General features: G+C 37.3%; 2 protein-coding genes and 1 long non-coding RNA gene across 4 annotated transcripts; 2 read left to right on the top strand and 1 right to left on the bottom strand.

The window, feature by feature from the left end:
- Positions 1–574: 574 nt before the first annotated feature.
- On the bottom strand, positions 575–6,346 carry LOC116289345 (cytochrome P450 3A2). Its single transcript, XM_089033417.1, has 5 exons — positions 5,915–6,346; positions 4,946–5,151; positions 3,607–3,889; positions 2,131–2,434; positions 575–1,417 (listed from the first exon to the last, which is right to left on the bottom strand). The coding sequence occupies exons 1-5, from the start codon at positions 6,269–6,271 to the stop codon at positions 1,035–1,037; spliced, it is 1,533 nt and encodes a 510-aa protein (XP_088889543.1). The 5' UTR covers positions 6,272–6,346; the 3' UTR covers positions 575–1,034.
- Positions 6,347–6,450: 104 nt separating this feature from the next.
- On the top strand, positions 6,451–11,607 carry LOC116289344 (cytochrome P450 3A2). The gene is made up of 5 exons (XM_089033418.1): positions 6,451–7,024; positions 8,367–8,574; positions 9,348–9,630; positions 10,256–10,556; positions 10,970–11,607. The coding sequence occupies exons 1-5, from the start codon at positions 6,673–6,675 to the stop codon at positions 11,353–11,355; spliced, it is 1,530 nt and encodes a 509-aa protein (XP_088889544.1). The 5' UTR covers positions 6,451–6,672; the 3' UTR covers positions 11,356–11,607.
- A 1,755-nt stretch (positions 11,608–13,362) lies between these two features.
- Positions 13,363–15,738, top strand: LOC148910059 (uncharacterized). Of its 2 annotated transcripts, none has more exons than XR_016120139.1 (4): positions 13,363–13,449; positions 13,766–13,911; positions 14,287–14,462; positions 15,098–15,738. It is a non-coding gene; the product is annotated as an uncharacterized LOC148910059 (long non-coding RNA). The 2 variants fall into 2 exon arrangements; XR_016120138.1 differs by having other exon boundaries at positions 13,364–13,449; positions 13,766–13,847.
- The last annotated feature ends 1,676 nt before the right edge of the window (positions 15,739–17,414 follow it).

The raw sequence follows: 17,414 nt of genomic DNA, 5'->3' as shown, positions 1-17,414 counted from the left end.
TTGGTGTAAGGAATATTCAAATATCTCTTATAAATCTTTAAGTATTTTGAACTAGCAGCCAAAAGAAAGATTTTGGTCTGTTCGCTCAGCCATTGCCAACGATGGTAAAACAATGGTAAAACAAAGGATTGTGCACTGTCACGCTTGAAAAAAGTGAACAAAGACATATAACAATAGGTTTCATAACCATTCCCCTCTATTAACTATGAGTCAACCGAGTGAAAGGTTATCCAAATAAATGCCGTACAGTAATAAAATTGTGTTTGTTTGCGCGTGCTAATAGGAGAAGAGGCTAGGGGGATGACAAGTAACCCACCCCGGATCTGCCCCTGGGCGAGTCCTACAGGGTACTACCGTATGGATCGGGTCGTGGGTTCGATTCCTGCGGAGACAAATCTAAATAGTTTGTTTGACGAGTTGTTCTCTTCTTGCCAAGAAAGTTTTTCTACGGCGGGCTCTCCAGTTTTCCGCCCTTCTCCAAAATCAACAAGTGAGTTTAGAGTTCAGTGTGTGTACTTAAACCGCATTAGCCTCTGGCTAGGGAGACTCAGCAACGACTTCCCGTACCACCACATAAAATTTAAGTTTTATTTTCTTCTCTTCTCTTTTTAATTATACAAAAACCAGCAGTTTGTTCTTTGCGGACAAAAGTTTAATTATAGAGAGATAAAAAGTCTGAGTTTCGAAACTAACATGCGTGTGTATTGTAGCCTTACCGTATCTTACCCTAGCGATAACTACACGTCGTAATTGAATGAACTACTGGAAGCCAATAGGAAGCCATTTCAATGTTGGGGCATGTCGTACCGTAACCGTGTACGTGTTGTAAGTCAGTGTATGTTTCCCACTCATACGATAACCACTTCAATTATCTAGATGCTATGAAGGACCAAAGTTTGCAAAGTGTTTAGTGCTTAGTATTGCGGCGCCGTAATTGCGTTCAAAGCGAAATGCAGACTGACATTTTCTAGGAAATTTTAGACTATTTTTATGCAGTGAGTTAAAATTGTAAAAAAATTCGAATTTAAAACTTATTATCGACGCTCAACTCGAAGATGTATTCCATCTGCACATCCCAAGAGGGTCTGTACCTTCATCACGGGAGGGATCTTCGTTTCTGGTGCAACCACAAGAGTGAACCTCTTCAGGATGCGAACCAAAGCGAGCTTCATCTCCATCTGAGCGAATCTCATCCCAATACAATTACGTGGACCTTGACCAAAGGGAAGGTAGGTGTAGGGATCACGTGACGCCTTGGCCTCGGCACTGAAGCGTTCTGGGTCAAACTTCTCGGGGTCAGGATAATATTGAGGGTCATGATGAATACTGTAGATTAGGGTTAGAACTGCGGTACCTTTCTTGATGAGAAGTCCTTTCACCACGCAGTCTTTTTTACATTCTCTGCTAGTAGCAACCGCTTAAAGAAATCAGAATTCAAAGTCAGAAAGTGGAAGAAGATCGGATTTATATATTGAAGGTCAGAAACATTATGAAATGTTATTGGGCTAAAAAAGTGGACAGGACTCGTCGCTGGCGTAGCCTTCACGTCAATTTATAATAATATTATTATAATAATTTATTACTTATAACGCGCAAATTAGCATGTGTTTATGATCAAATGCGCGTAAACGCGATTTATAAAGTTCTATTCCAATTATGAGCAAAAAATGTGATTTCGATTGAACCCCATCGTCAGATTCTATTAGTTTTTCCTGAAATTTCAAAATGTGAATTGAAAAGGGGATCGACTTTCTTTTAGAGCAAGAGAATATGAAGTAAGTACTTAATATTCTCTTGTTTGGAGCTATAAGAGTTTAAAGAAGTGAAAACTTGTTTGCTTGTCATCTTAGAAACACGACTGAGCAATGCCCATGAATCGAAAACTATTAGAAAAGAGAAATGCATGAGCTGAGCGACGCCAAATCGTAGAGTGAACCCACAAACCCCCGAACACGGCAACAAGGATTTTGAAGATAGCAACGATACTTTATTTTAGATCTAATTTCTCAGTCTCACAAGAATAAGTTGAACAAGTTCCGAGGTAAGCCTCTTTTCTCTCAAAGGAAATGGGATAAGATGAAATGGGATTTGAATAGGAAATGTTATAAGAAGACAAGTTTGATAGTATACCTGGTGGGTAGATACGAAGTGTTTCCGAGATCACCATATCAAGGTAAGGTAATGACTGAACGACTTCGTATGATGGTGGCTGATCTTTGTCAATCCACACGTCATCGATTTCCTCCTGTAACTTTTCCTGGACATCAGGGTTAGCGATGAGATTATGACAAACCATGGCCAGAGCGTTACTGGTCGTTTCATACCCCGCAAACAGAAACACCATGCTTTGAGCGATTACCTCATCTTCGGTCAATCTCTTGTTTTCTGGTAGGCTCTCGTTTGTCGCGTTTGTCAACATCAAGTCAAGGAAGTCCTGTAAAAGATAAGGAAGAAATCTTACACATATAGCTAGTAATTACAGCACTATTGATGTTTTGCAATCACCACAATTCCAAGGCCAAGCACCTAAGTTTTCCCTCAAAAATTACTAGCTTGGACTATCGCTTTTCCATCACATATTATAAGGGGTACGCGCATTAAGAAATGAGGAAGAGAAGGCTAGATATATCCCTTGATACAAATCAAACAGGTCTTTATTGACATTTTTTAAACAATATCTACCAAACGATTCAGTCTTTACCCTTCTTTTAAAAGCATTTAATGACAGTAGGCACTCCTCTCCTCCAATGTACATAAGATCCTGAGTCCAGGGGGGTGGGGACTAGGGGAAGGGTTGTGGGTAATGCAAACCCAAAGCAAGATTTTATTTCATCTTCAAAACAGAATGTGCCTATCTTTTTTTTTCTTTTTAGTTCAGCATTTTTTACAGGTGGATGCCCCTTGATTACAAAAACCCCTCTTTAAGAAAATCCTAGAGTCCACATACTACTGCCCATCCTTCATTGTATCAGCTGCTACAGTGACATAGCAAGGCATGCAGGGGACAAGGGGAGGGGACAAGGGGAGGGGACAAGGGGAGGGGGCAAGGGGAGGGGGCAAGGGGAGGGGGCAAGGGGAGGGGGGCAATTGCCTCCTAAAATCTTTGATAATTAATTAGTATATGTAATAGGACTCCGTGCTGTCCAATTATGAAATAATTGGACGAAGAAAATTCAGGACTGACAAAATTGGATGATGCCGTAGGCCAAGTCCAATTTGGCAGTCAGAGGAATTTTTCAAGTCTAATTATTTCTTGGTTGGGGAGCATGAAATCCCATTACCTATTAATTATATAGCTGCCTAATTAATCCCATATCAACAAGACCTGTCCAATTAAAAAAATAATTGGACAGTTACCTGTATGGGATTAATGAGAAGTTGTATAATTAGTTAATTAATTTGATATAAATTGACAATAACTTAATGGTCAAACCAATATTAAAGAAAAAGTAAAATATTAGAAATCAAATGGAAGGAATAAAAATGAATAGAAATGTTTTTCTTTTCCATTGGTTTGTTTCTATTTTCGTGTTTTTTTTATTTTACATTTTTTATTCTGGGTGCCCCCCCTCCACAGCCCCTCACTACTCTTAACAATTTAATTACCTTGCTGTTTTTTTGACCACTCCTTTTTCTTGCCTCAATAATCTTGTTTGTCAAGGAAAAAATTCCCATAAATTGACCAATGACAAGGGATGGAAACAGGTTCAGAATGTATGAACCACCAGGCATAAGAAGCAAGAAAAAAAGAAGAATTCTTTGCCAAGCTCCTCTTCGGAAGCTTTCTCGTGCTGCCTTGAATGCAGGATCGTTGTAATCATTCTGAGCATTGGACTCAATGCCAAAGAATGTTGACAAGATTCCCTCCATTGTAAGAGCTTGATGATACCTAAAAATATATTATAGAATTAATGAATTTAATTGTAATTTTCTGGATATAGTCTACAGTGTAGATATCCCTGACCAGGCCAGTGGGTAGCTTGTTTTCACTTCTTCCCTATTCTCAAAACTATATTAATTAACAGAATAAAAATGTATGCAACATTAATTAATTTGCTCTCCAGAATCAACTGAGCAGACTAGCAGTTTTATTGGAGGAACCACATTGATTTTGGAGTAGGGTAGAAGCATATGACATCATCCAGGCCTTTTACAATGTCAGAAGTCTGAATTGGCTGACTCGGTGTGATCTGACACATGGAAGTACTGAAGGTTCTCATAAAACGAGAAAAAGTAACCAGAGCTTCGACTGCCACCAGCTTATTCTCAAAGCCTTGATTATCGTATAAATGTTAAAGTATATATCAAGGGGAGAAGTACCCTGGGCTCCAAAGGTTCTATTCGCTTTTCCCGGAACATTGAACGAGTGAGCGCCGAGTTAATGCGGGAGCAAGAATACAATAACCTCTGGGCCCCAGGGTAGGGGAGAAGGGGAGGGCTAGTAAACGAAAATCCATCCTTAAAATGCCTCTCACCTGTAAATCAATAGTTTCAGCATTGATTCTACATGAAGTGAATAGTTGAAAGGTGAAATATTTTTTAATGTTTTGAATAATGCATCTTGGAGATATCAAGGTTTATGCTTCCAGTATGCTAATGAATGTGATGTCATAGGAGGCATTATTAAATATACGAAAATGTACTGGGATAGTAAAACATTTTATATAAAACATGGTTGGCATACTCAGGGTTCATAGAAAGGTTATTGCCAATTTGTTTTCTCATAGTAATCAGCGTTTTGATTTACAAAAGATGACAAATAAACCCAAATGCCTACTATGACATCACACTCATTGGCATACTGGAAGTATAAACCTTGATATCCCCAAGATGCATCACTCAAATTATATAAAAATATTCAACTCGAGTAGAATCAATACTGAAAATATTGGTTAAGGAGTGAGTGGCATGTACTTTAACATGACCTAGGTCGGCACGTACTCACTTGAAAATATCGATAGTCTCCCCAGTCTCTGCAACTTGATCCAGCTTCTTCTCCAGTAGGTCACATGACTTGTTTATCAAAGGAATCATCAGTTTCATTTTATGAGCACTGAATGTTGGGGAGAGTGTGGTACGGATGCGATGCCATGTTTCTCCAACAGCACTAGTCATCATGCTATCAAATGGCTTGGGCAATTGTAATATATTCTAAGAGCAATTATGTTCAGAAAAAATTACAAAAAAAACAGACATAATATGTTGCAAAAAAACCATTAGATGGCTCTAGAACAACGTTATAGGCCATGAGAGAGAGAGGACTAATTTTTTAGTAAAATCCTACTAGTCAGTGAGGTATATATATAGATACTTACAAGTTAAATTAATGTTTTGGTTTTCAAAGCTGGCACTTTTCACTAGTACTAGCAGGCTATTAATTTATAGCCTAGCAGTAGCTCTACTGATCAGAATACAGCATTGATGATATATCTCCATGCCGCCATGTAATATCTTCTATATGACATATTACCCATTACATCTGCTCGCCTTTGGCAGACTCAAACAAATATAGATATTATGTTTTAAATAAATAAGACAGCATGTTCTAAAGAAATCAATGTGTAATTTTTTAAATATTTTTTCACATACATCGTACATTTATTATGTTGTCATGTATCTTGCAATAGTGCAGAGCCCCAAAAGTGCGGGGGGAGGGGGTGGGGCGAGATTGGAAAATATAGCATTGCACATAATTATGTAAGACTCAATTTTTTTAGGATATTCTTCGATTGCACGTTACGTCATCGCGGCCATGTTGGTGCCATTTAACAAAAGATTTCTCGCACCACAATGGCCGCCATGCTTTTGTCTTTTGACTCTCTTGGAAATGCTTGCAACCCATCAATTCATGGCAAAAAGTGGAGCCTGATGCTAGCAAATCTGGTACATTGTATGATGTATTGTACTTACTCACCGGACGATCATGGAAATTTTGGAACTCTTTCACGAAGATTTCTTTCATCATTTCAGGATCGCTGACCACAACAGAGGGCGTGCGGCCGAACAACATCATGGTGAACAGCCCACCATATTTCTTATAATACTCTTCTAACAACAGATGAAACTGTCCTCTGTGCCTCAGAAAATCCAAAAAGTTACCCACGAAAGGTAATGGTGTCGGTCCTGGAAGGTCACCAACAGCAGCAATAATCGCAGAGCGTCGGAAAGGAGCGATTCCCAATCGGTAGACTAGGATCAATATGAAAATGGTTAGAGAGATAGAAAACCAATGTGCTGATAAAAATATCAGAGCTGCGTCTTGGAGCGACATCTTTGCAAAAGCTTATACTCTGCACAAACTTCTACGCTCTTATTTAAGTCAGGGTTGTGGTTATGTCATTTGCCAAATAAAGAAAAATACCACTCGGTACCACTCACTGATCATGATGACGTAGACCAATAATATATCACAATTAAGTCACGGGTTTTTTTAGATGATGAAATAATTCAAGGGCAAAGTTGTTGAGGGAGGGGTGAGAATATATACAAGTCGGATATGAAACATTTCTTTCCATGCAACCTTCTTAAGTTGCTTTTAGAGGGAAATAATTTTTTGATTTTTTAAAATCATACTTTAGTCACGCAATGCCAAGTCATGCAATGACTTAATAACGGCCTAAAAAAACACCGTGACATCGAAGTGACTTGATGGTGCAATCATAGCTGTACAACATGGCTTTCTTCAATACACTTCTTGTCTTCTTAACAGCAAACTGGTTCGCAATTTCCCTGACAGTTTGCATATCCTTTATTCTCTATATCTGGGGTATTGCTCCCTTTCGCCGCTCTAGAGTTCTTGCTCTCGTAGGTGATCTACCAGGACCAGCTCCATTGCCTTTCTTGGGCAACCTTCTGGACTTAATCAAGCTCAAAGGACAGACCCATCTGTACATTGATGAGTATTACAAGAAATATGGTCGATTGTTTACGATGTTTTTGTTCACCAAGAGGTCAAGTCTCTTCATTGGGGACCCAGAAATGACAAAAGAAATACTTGTGAAAGAGTTCCAAAGCTTTCATGATCGTCCGGTCAGAAAAGATTCATCCTCTTTTATTTATTTACATCATATTTTTTGCTAAATTCATTTCAATTACAATGATAATTAGGTGTTAAAATCCATTCTTCCAGTTAATAATTCCATTAATTGGTTTTTATTTCTTATAAAAGCATGATATTGTCGCTTATCAAACTCATTAATAATTAATGAGGAAAACACAACAGAAATCACGAGAGTGAAGAGTTTTGTAAATCAGATACAGAGCAGATGGATTTTCTTGGCCAGATTCACTGTTATCTTGAAAATTTTAGTGAAACACAAAGGAACTAACCTAGACGTTTGATAAGTAATCTACAGTATTCGTGTCCGTATTGTATCCAATATACATACTGTCTGCTACACCTCGAGTTTGTATATCGGATACAACACGGCCACTCATACTGTATATATTACATAACCATGAATATTTTAATTTCACATGACATTCCAAATGCGTCCTCCCCCCCCCCCCCCCCCCCCCCCCGCCCAAAAAAAAAACCATCTGTTGCAAGACTTAAATTTCCCTCATCATTCTGGGTCTTTCCTTCCTTCCTTCCTTCCTTCCTTCCTTCCTTCCTTCCTTCCTTCCTTCCTTTCTTCCTTTCTTTCTCTTTTTCTTTCTCTTTTTCTTTCTTTCTTTCTTTCTTTTTTGCCTGCCTGCCTGCCTGCTGCCTGCCTGCCTTTTCTTCTTCATCATTTTCAATTCTTCTTTAATTCTATGATCCCTGGGTCTGTTAAAAAAAAGAAAGAAATGTACTAAGATATAAAGTAATAATTACAGAAAGCTTAAATTACAGTAATTAAGTAATTACGATTAAGAGAGAATTCTTTTCGTATTCAAGCAGTGAGCGCCAAAAACTACTTTCTTCAATAAAGCTAGCTGTTGTACAAGGCTAAAATCTTGTTATTCAGAAAGTTTAACTTGTTTGGAAGTGAAGATGACCGATGAAAGTGGGATCAAAGTGTTAACCCAAAGCAAAGATTTGAATAGGAAATGAGGTTTAGGTCTTCATTTGCTTATTTCCCATATATTTTCTATAAAAAAGCCTGACAAAGCAACATTCTAACACAAATGCAACAAAACATCTTTGTACAATTGAAAATACCGCTTCAAACAAAGCATTTTATTATAGTACATCAGTTTCTAACTGCTAAAAAAAGGTTTTGAGTGTTAACCCAAAACGAAAATTGGGATCAAAACTCATTCAAAGGTCTAGTTTTTGGCACTTTTTGCCATTATTGCTTGTTATTGAAAAAAATTTCCTCTTAACATATATATTAGTTTCATTATAATTTATTATTACTATTGTTGTTGTTGCAATTATTCAGCTCTTTTTTTTGAAATTCCCAAACCATTTGATGTCATGATGAGCATTGCCACTGGAGAAACATGGCATCGCATTCGTACCACAATATCCCCAACATTCAGTGCTCATAAAATGAAACTGATGATTCCGTTGATGAACAAGTCATGTGACCTACTGGAGAAGAAGCTGGATCAAGTGGCAGGGACTGGGGAGACTATTGATATTTACAAGTGAGTCTATTTAGTTATCATTAATGAATACTCTTTAGTTTATATGTTGATGACAAAAACATTAATTTTTCAGATGAAAATATTGCAGTGTGACTACTCCAACCAAAGCTACCTCAACAAATTTTCTCCAAATTATCCAATAGTATTTGAGTATCACCATGTTGCTAGGTGTCAGCACGTTCATATTCTACAACACAGGTGCCGGCAGTCTTCTCAAGCCATGTAAACCCATGGATATCTGTCCGATTTGTAGCAATTTTATTGTTCAGATTCCTACTTATGTTTGGCTAATTTGTATAAAATTTGTCAAGGTTGCTTTGGTTGGAGTAGTCACACTGTAAAGAAATATGTAAGACATATTTTGTTTTTGAATGTTATCATAATTATGCATTTTGTAAAAGCTACATGTATCTGTAATCACTCAATAAAGTATATCAATATATATTTTAAAAAATATGCACAGTGATCCAAAAGCTTATAACCATAAACGTTGCAGCACCAAAAGTTTTAAAATTTTGTTCCCAGTCTTTTAAATTGTAACAGGAAAAATCATGAAAGCTAGGTCCACAGTCAAGAGTTTATTTGTACTTTATCATTACTTGTTTACAGAGCTGTACATAGCCAAAATCTGGTGTCTGTCAAAGGGTTGAATAACAGCACCACTAAAAAGAATTTAGCTTTTGTTGGAGGAAGAGGGCATTGGGTATAAAAAGGGCACAGCATATACAATAAGTTTTGATTTAGTAAATCAAATATTTCAATATAATTCTTAGGTATCATCAAGGTCTGACAATGGAGGGGATTTTGTCAACATTTTTTGGCATTGAGTCCAATGCTCAGAATGATTACAATGACCCAGCATTCAAGGCAGCACGAGAGAGTCTTGACCCAGGTCCTTTCAGGAGATTCATCACCGCATTTGTTGGGATTTTACCTTTTGGATCATACTTTGTGAGATATTTTCCAAGTTTTTTCATTGGCCAGTTTCAAAACCTTGTTCATTTGACTGAAAAGATTATTGAAGCAAGAAAAAAAGAGGGAGATAGTGCGAGAAAGGTAAGAGAAAGTTTTAGCAAAGAGCTCCTCCCTTTACCTCTCCTCTCATCTCCTCTCCTCTCCTCTCCTCTTTATAATGAAATTCGCCGACGATTTTTTGATATGATACAACCTGAAATATCTGTTGACAATTTTAAAGATCTTAACCTAATTCGTAACTTAATGATCTCTACCAATGACAAGGTTATTTTTTATTTTTCTAAGTTTATATACAAATGCTTCATTCTTAGGAATGAATCATAATAATTGATGTAATGTATTAATGATTACTTTTGATAAATTTATCTTTGATTATTATTACCATTCAATTAAGATTTTAGTATATTTGTAATACTCATACCTATTTTTTTTAAATATGTTACTTTACATATAGATATATATAGATATATAGATATTTTTCTTATTACAATGTGTTTGTAAAATATAACAAACAAAAAAATTCCTGTTAATGTTCAATGCTTTAGCAATATCTGTGAATCGTAGGTCATGCCAATAAAGCTATTTCAAACCTCTCCTCTCCTCTCCTTTCCTCTCCTCTCCTCCTCCTCCCCTCCCCTCCCCCTCCCCTCCCCTCCCCTCCCCTCTTCTGTCTCCTGTACCTCATTATTTGTCTTTTCAATCAAAGGATGTTCTAGACTTAATGCTTAGTGCCACCCAACCAGACGTAGCAGAACAAAAAACGTTATCAGAATACGAAGTAATCGCCCAGAGTATGATATTCCTTTTTGCTGGCTATGAAACGACTAGCATCACCTTGGCACTAACTTGCCATCACCTAGCAACCAACCAAGATTTCCAGGAAAAGTTACAGAAGGAAATCGATGACGTGTGGAGGGATGAAGATCAGCCACCATCATACGAAGTCGTTCAGTCCTTACCTTACCTTGATATGGTGATCTCGGAAACACTTCGTCTCTACCCTCCAGGTAAGTAGTACATGGTATATATATTTTGATATTTTCTCTTACTGTCAAATTTAATTACATCGCGACTACCAAAACCGGGGCCACCTACATTGAGATGACCAATCAAACTGTAGGATTAATACGATATATACATTCTAACTTTGGGTAGCGGAGCCCATCAACAACCAGCAGAAAACAACTGCTGCCAAAGATATAATTTTATTCTCGCGAGAAAATGATGATGGCTATCGAGATGCTTACACATAATATCAGGGTACCATTCTGGTTTCTGATTGGCTCGACCACCCAAAGTTGGAATGCATTGTTTTCATTCTAGATTTTAATTGGTTCTCTTTTCTAAGTGGCCCCAGTTACAGTAGTTGCACTGTAATTGGCAGGGCAAACATGCGATTGACATTCCATTGTTTTATTAGGTTTCTTTCTCGCACGAGAATGCACCAAGGATTGTGTCATCAAAGGTCTGCACATCAAAAAAGGAACCCCAGTTATCACTCCAGCCTACAGCATTCATCGCGACCCAGAATTCTATCCTGACCCCGAGAAGTTTGACCCAGAACGCTTTAGCGCCGAGGCCAAGGCGTCACGTGATCCCTACGCCTACCTTCCCTTTGGTCAAGGTCCACGTAATTGTATTGGGATGAGATTCGCTCAGATGGAGATGAAGCTCGCTTTGGTTCGCATCCTGAAGAGATTCACTCTTGTGGTTGCACCAGAAACGAAGATCCCTCCCGTGATTGTGGCCAAACCTAGTATATTGGGTTGTGATGGCGTAAAACTGCGCGTGCAGCAAAGAAAATAACCCAACCCTCACACAATTTAAGCCCGACCGAAAATAAGCCCCTAAATTTGGAACGTAAAAACCGTGTCTTTAGTATTGAGGCCAAGCAGTTTGAACATTTGTAGAGAGGGGGGAGGGTATTCTGTTCATTTCAAAAACCCCTCCCAGATATAACTGTATGTAATAGCATAAAATGTGTTGATGTTCCAAGAATCAAATTTGAGAATACGTCCTCATTTTAATGACGGAAAAATAAATAGATGTGTCAATTTTGTTTTTGTTTTTTTACGTTTAGTATTTTCCTTTTCTTTTTCGATTTCTCCAATGAAACCATATGAACTTCTTTGGGATTCCTTTCCGTGGATTTAGTCGTCTGCGGATGTCTCGGGGGTATGGCAAAGTAGAATCGCATTTTTTGAATTTCTTTTGGTGGGTTCGAATTCCATCTTAACCACATAAGATTTTTTTTGAATCCATATTTTGCTAGATTTAAATCTTCAACAATAAGGCAATCTTTTTAGTGAAAAAGGATTTATTCCTATTCGGTTGCTTATAAGCCTGTATAAGTTCGACCAGACGTTATCAGTAATATAAGCAATATCGATCCACGAAAGGTAGAGCTATGCTTTCCTATTCTTGACAAAGTTTGCTGACAATACCATTTACTGCACTTGGATCTCTATATCATATGCCCGCAAAGGACTAGTGGGTGGTGCCGTGAAGACTTCTGGGTACTATTGTGCAAATTCTGCATTTTCTAACAAGGAAAATAAACAGCCACCCCAGTAAATAATATAACAACAAAGGATTGTAAAAAGATAAGAAAATCAATTGGTGATTCTGACTGAGAACATTGGGATATTTGATCTAGTTGCGTCATGGCGCAAGTTCAAATTCACAAAGTAGTGTGACATGCATAACGCAAAACTGTTTATTTCGTGGTCTAAAAAAGGGCAGAACCTGCAAATATTTTATTATGTAGAGAACGCCTTAAGGGAGAAGATCGTCTTAGAAGAGTTGAACGAAATCATTCTTTTCTGAGAAATATTCCATTATCTTTTGACTAACATTGCAAATTTAGCTGTACTAAGCTCTCTGTCACATGATACAGGCAACCCAGTGAACGCCTATAGGGCGTCGTCTTAATATATAATGGGAAGTATTATATTTTTGTGAATCTTCGAGGGAGTATAGGCCCTATTGGATTCACACTAAACATCGCTCTAAATACGTACGGTTTCTCTGTTATTTTTTGATCGAAATATCCGCTACTTTCCGAATACTCAGTATTTAAAAAAAAGAGACGAAAAAAGCAATTATATGCATTAAAAAAAAAAAGGAATGAATAAAGCGATTTTATGACCTCGCAGACTCCAATAAAATTCATAATCATAAAAATGAAGCTTTTCCCGTCGGAATATCACTAAGCAAAAGCTTTCATTGATTAGAACCTTAAAGATTATTCCAGTGAAGTTTCGGCAGAATTAATATCTTTATTTCAACGCGGACCCTCGTCATACGGTATGCTCGTCCAGAGAGCCATGATTAACTAACAATGAATATATGAATTTAAAAAGCTGAAACTAAAACCCAATATTTTGTATAATTTTAAAATCTACTAACAAATCGTACAATTTGCTTATAATTAGGTGCTGATATTATTAGTTAATTAGAATTATTAATGTAGCACTTACAGCCATTCTCGGTAACACGTGAGTTGAGCGTCATGTGCATAGAATATTGAATGAAGTGGTAGTGCTTGTGAGCGAAAAGTGTCCCCAATGTAGTGCGAATGCGCTAGAACGACTAAACACTTGAATAAAGATATTTATTTTATTTATTTAGCTTTTGATTGACGCCCACCAAGGTTATGTCTGAAGCGATACTGAATTTTGATGTGGGCACTTCAAAATTACTGAGCTGTGTTCATATTAGTGCAAACTCGAGCACCGTTCTACGGAAATGTGAACACGCTCTTAACGCACTCAAAACGTGAGCAAACGCGAATCTTTTGGCAATAAACTGCTAAATTTAAAAATATAAATTAACCAAGTCATAGAAGTTTTCTTCAATAGGCGTTGTTCTTTGTACGGATAACATTTAGTTGAAACCAAGGTAGTTTTTCTTACTTATATGATCTGATTTCTTCTCTAATGAAATTTAGTATGCTTCTCAAGAAACTACATGAGGGAATCAGCAAGCCGTTTAGTTTATGTTTTTCCGTTAACTTTCATAACAGCTATCTTTCGTTCCTCGGTTTCTATAAAGTGTTAAAGCACGACAGCGCCATGGCTTAGGACAAAATAATAGAAATTTTATGTTAATCGAAGGATCTTATGGTGTCTCTTGCCGAAACATTGTACTGTTCGCCATACGACTGATGACTATCGTGAACCATTCTATTGAATTTATGTTTTTATCTGTTTTGCAGTTATACAGCCAATCACCTAACTGAAAGTACGCAATGAAGTCTCTGGTCATTGTATTTCTGTTCATGGTTGTCATGAATGAAGGTTAAAATGTTCATATTGCTACAGGAAGCCTAAGCGATGTTCTTGTACCTTATTACTAACGAATGTATGTGGAATTGTGTATCATAAGAATATGTATAATAATTTTTGTAGTTAGCTTACCACGTTTTTACTTGTGTATTCTTGCTGTTGTTCTTTGTCTCTGTACGCGATTTGAAGCCAATCCGTTTTAACCAGCTTTTTACGGGCCTTCCAATATAGTGATATTATATTTGTAACACCTTCATAACAAAATACCTGACATGTAAACGGGCCATGACAGAAATGTTCATAACTACACCTTCACTATACATTTTCTTCGCACAGTGATGTTCTCATCTTGCAAGAAATCGAATGTCCAGTGAATGTCTCCTTCTCGGGGAGCCATTTTCAAAGGCTAGTCAACAGTCAACGCCTTCACTATACAATTTCTTTTCCACAGTGATGTTCTCATCTTGCAAGAATTTCATCTTGAGTGAAAATGAAGGAAAGAGTTTTCAATCTGACCCCGAAGGTCGAATGATGAACAAGCGTACGTCGCTTGATGAGGAATGCTGTCACGAGGGATGTAGCACTGAAGAGGTCCATGAAACTGGAGACAAACGAAGTCATGTCCAGGTACGGTGGAAACTAGTTATACTTTATCAGTAATGTTACTTAGTGCAAGTTTTATTTATCATAAACGCTTAACCTCAGGTGTGTTGACCATTCAAACCAAACGCAAGGGAGAATTTTTGCCCGGGGGGGCTCCCATATAAAGAGGCAGGGATGCTCGACGTAACTTTTAGGGTTCCAGACAGATCTGCAACTTTTTAGCTCTTAGGGTGCCACAAATCTCAAAGGACCAGCAGAGAGTAAGCCAGTACCTCTTAGGATGTTTGACAGGATATTTATTCATCATCTTATTTCTGTTACTTAGCACTCATAGATAAATGCGTTTATCCGTATTGTTTTAATAGTTGATACTCTAAGGGGTAAAACTCAGTAGTTGTCACGCCCACCTGGACACGACTTAGATAGCCCCAAGCATCCCCGCCCCCTACTCTTCCCCCTCCGGGGAATATTTGCGTTAGCAGAATAGTGGTCTCATAAGCTGGGGAAGGGGGGGACTTACGGTATGCTATTTTCTACTGATCCGCTCATCCAGCAATGCAGCTCACATCATTGTTCTCAAATATTTCTTGTATTTAATCTGATACCTTTTTCTAGTTGGTTCATGTGTCTTATCATCTCATACTGTTGATATTTTTCAGTGGATAAAAGCCAACTGTCCTAATAACGTTAACACAACTTCTTCCAGTTCCGGATGAGGCCTGATAAGCACAAGAATAATTAACGGGCTGTAACTAATCTAATATTAAGAGAGAATTCTTTTCGTATTCAAGCGGTGAGCGCCAAAAACTATTTTCTTGAAGAAAGGCTGTTGTACAAGGCTAAAATCTTGTTATTCAGAAAGTTTAACTTGTTTGGAGATGACCGATGAAAGTGGAATCAAAGTGTTAACCCAAAGCAAAAATTTGAATCGAAAATAACGTTTAGGCCTTCATTTACTTATTCCCCTTACATTTTCTATAAAAAAAGCCTGCAAAGCTACATTCTAACACAAATGCAACAAAACACCTTTGTACAATTGAAATTACCGCTTCAAACAAGCACTTTATCATAGTACATCAGTTTCTAACTGTTAAAAAAGGTTTTGAGCGTTAACCCAAAAAGAAAATTGGGATCAAACTCATACGAAGGTCTAGTTTTTGGCGCTTTTTGCCATTATTGCTCGTTATTGAAAAAAATTTCCTCTTAATCTTAATTTTAAAAGCTAATAATATTGTTATGTAATATTGAATGGTGCATGCAAGTGAAAGTCAGGAATAAAGGCATTGATCTCGTCAAACCACTCCAATGCGTTGATTAATAGAATTTCCTTAAAAAGGGTGTTCTTTTTTTCAGTTACGGAATTTAGAATATATTTTTAAATGGATAGGCAGAATTTAGAACATTTTTTAATCCAATGACAAATATAAAATGATGTTGGCAATCAATTATTTCTCACGCTGGTTTAACAGAAACTGCACTCTTTTTTTTTTTTTTTTTTTTTTTTTTTTTTTGATCCGCGCTGAAGATGGTTTTTCAGCTTTATATAGAATAAGACCCTTTCATTTGAAATCTCACCTCACAACCGTCCAATCAAATGCGAACAGAAAAACCACGTGATGACCCAGTACGCTAAACATTTTCCCGCTCATATGTTCTTCTTAAAACAATTTACAGAAATAAATAATGTATAAAAATCACGAATAAAAATGCTGAATTAAGGATACGAAAAGAATAAAGTTGCCCAAGCGTCAGCTTTGCTTTAATGTCCTCTTGACTTAGCGGGAAATGCTACCAAAGATAAACGATTTTACTTAAACACGCGTTCTATTGCACCCATGTCCACAAATATATAAATAAGTAATTCTAAGAGAAAAAGGCAATGTTAAGAGAATTCAATGACTTATCAAGGGGGGCTCAAAGTGAGATCTCAAAATTTAAGTATTTTTCAAGGAGTTAGAGCATCTCTTTGAGGGATTTCAGTTTCAAGGCTTCTGTGAACCTTGAAACTCCAAGACAACCCAGTGTGGAAATAATTGATCTTTTTCGAATTCGCTTGCGTGGCCACAAAACAATGGTCCCAAGCCGAGGTTGGAGTTGTTGTGTTCATACATTTACTGTATTTATCTGAGTCTAGCCTCAACTGGAAGCCATTGTTTCGTGGTCGCTCAGGCGAGTTCGGAAAAGGTCTACGATCCATTCATATTACAGCTCGTTTCATGTTTCTGGGACTTAACCGACTCGAGACGTCTGGCGTTTTGTGGCTGCCTTCAATAGAGCGTAAGTAAACAATAATAATCAATCAATTATAACAGGATCGATATCAGCCAAGGTACAGTCGTTCTCAGTCCCAAGTGCTTGTTTACGCCAGACATGAACTTGGTGGTCGCTGGACTACAAAGTGAACTATCCATGGTAACGTTAAAGCGTTGCTAGCACGAAAATCGTCCGAAACTTTACTGGATCAAATAATCTTTAAGTTTCTTTTAAGGATAGCTACGTGTTTTGTTTTTTTTTTAATTTTTGGAGTGCCAAACCTTTTTACTTTGACAAAGCTGTTTCCTTGTTGATGGAGGGCCTTTGTTGACTTAATAAGAGGATCATGAATTTCTTCATTGAGTGAAAGGATAATGTTGGCTACATCCATTTTTTTCTTAATTATTGCGAATCTTCCAGTCCTCCCATCCCCCAATTAAAAACCTACTTTCCCTAATTTAAACACTAGTTAAATGTTTTTACCAATGGGAAGTATTATAATTTGTGAATCTTTAAAAGAGTCAATGAATAATGGCATTAAATCCGTCCAAATCCGAAGAAGTTATTTACAAAGGAATGTATTGAGCGATATATGACCTCGCAGACTTCTAAAAAAAACTATTCGCATATAAGAATATAGTATTTCCCATCGGAATATCAATCAAAAACTTACACCAGTGATTACAAAGTTTATTCCAATTGCGTTCATATCAGTGCCATGCA

Source organism: Actinia tenebrosa, unplaced genomic scaffold (assembly GCF_029948245.1).
Source record: "Actinia tenebrosa isolate PJP-AT-01 unplaced genomic scaffold, QUT_ActTen_1.0 PGA_scaffold1__47_contigs__length_23844297, whole genome shotgun sequence".
Lineage (NCBI taxonomy): Eukaryota > Metazoa > Cnidaria > Anthozoa > Actiniaria > Actiniidae > Actinia > Actinia tenebrosa.
Note: the sequence above shows the minus strand (reverse complement) of the source record. Positions and strands in the feature narration are given on the sequence as shown.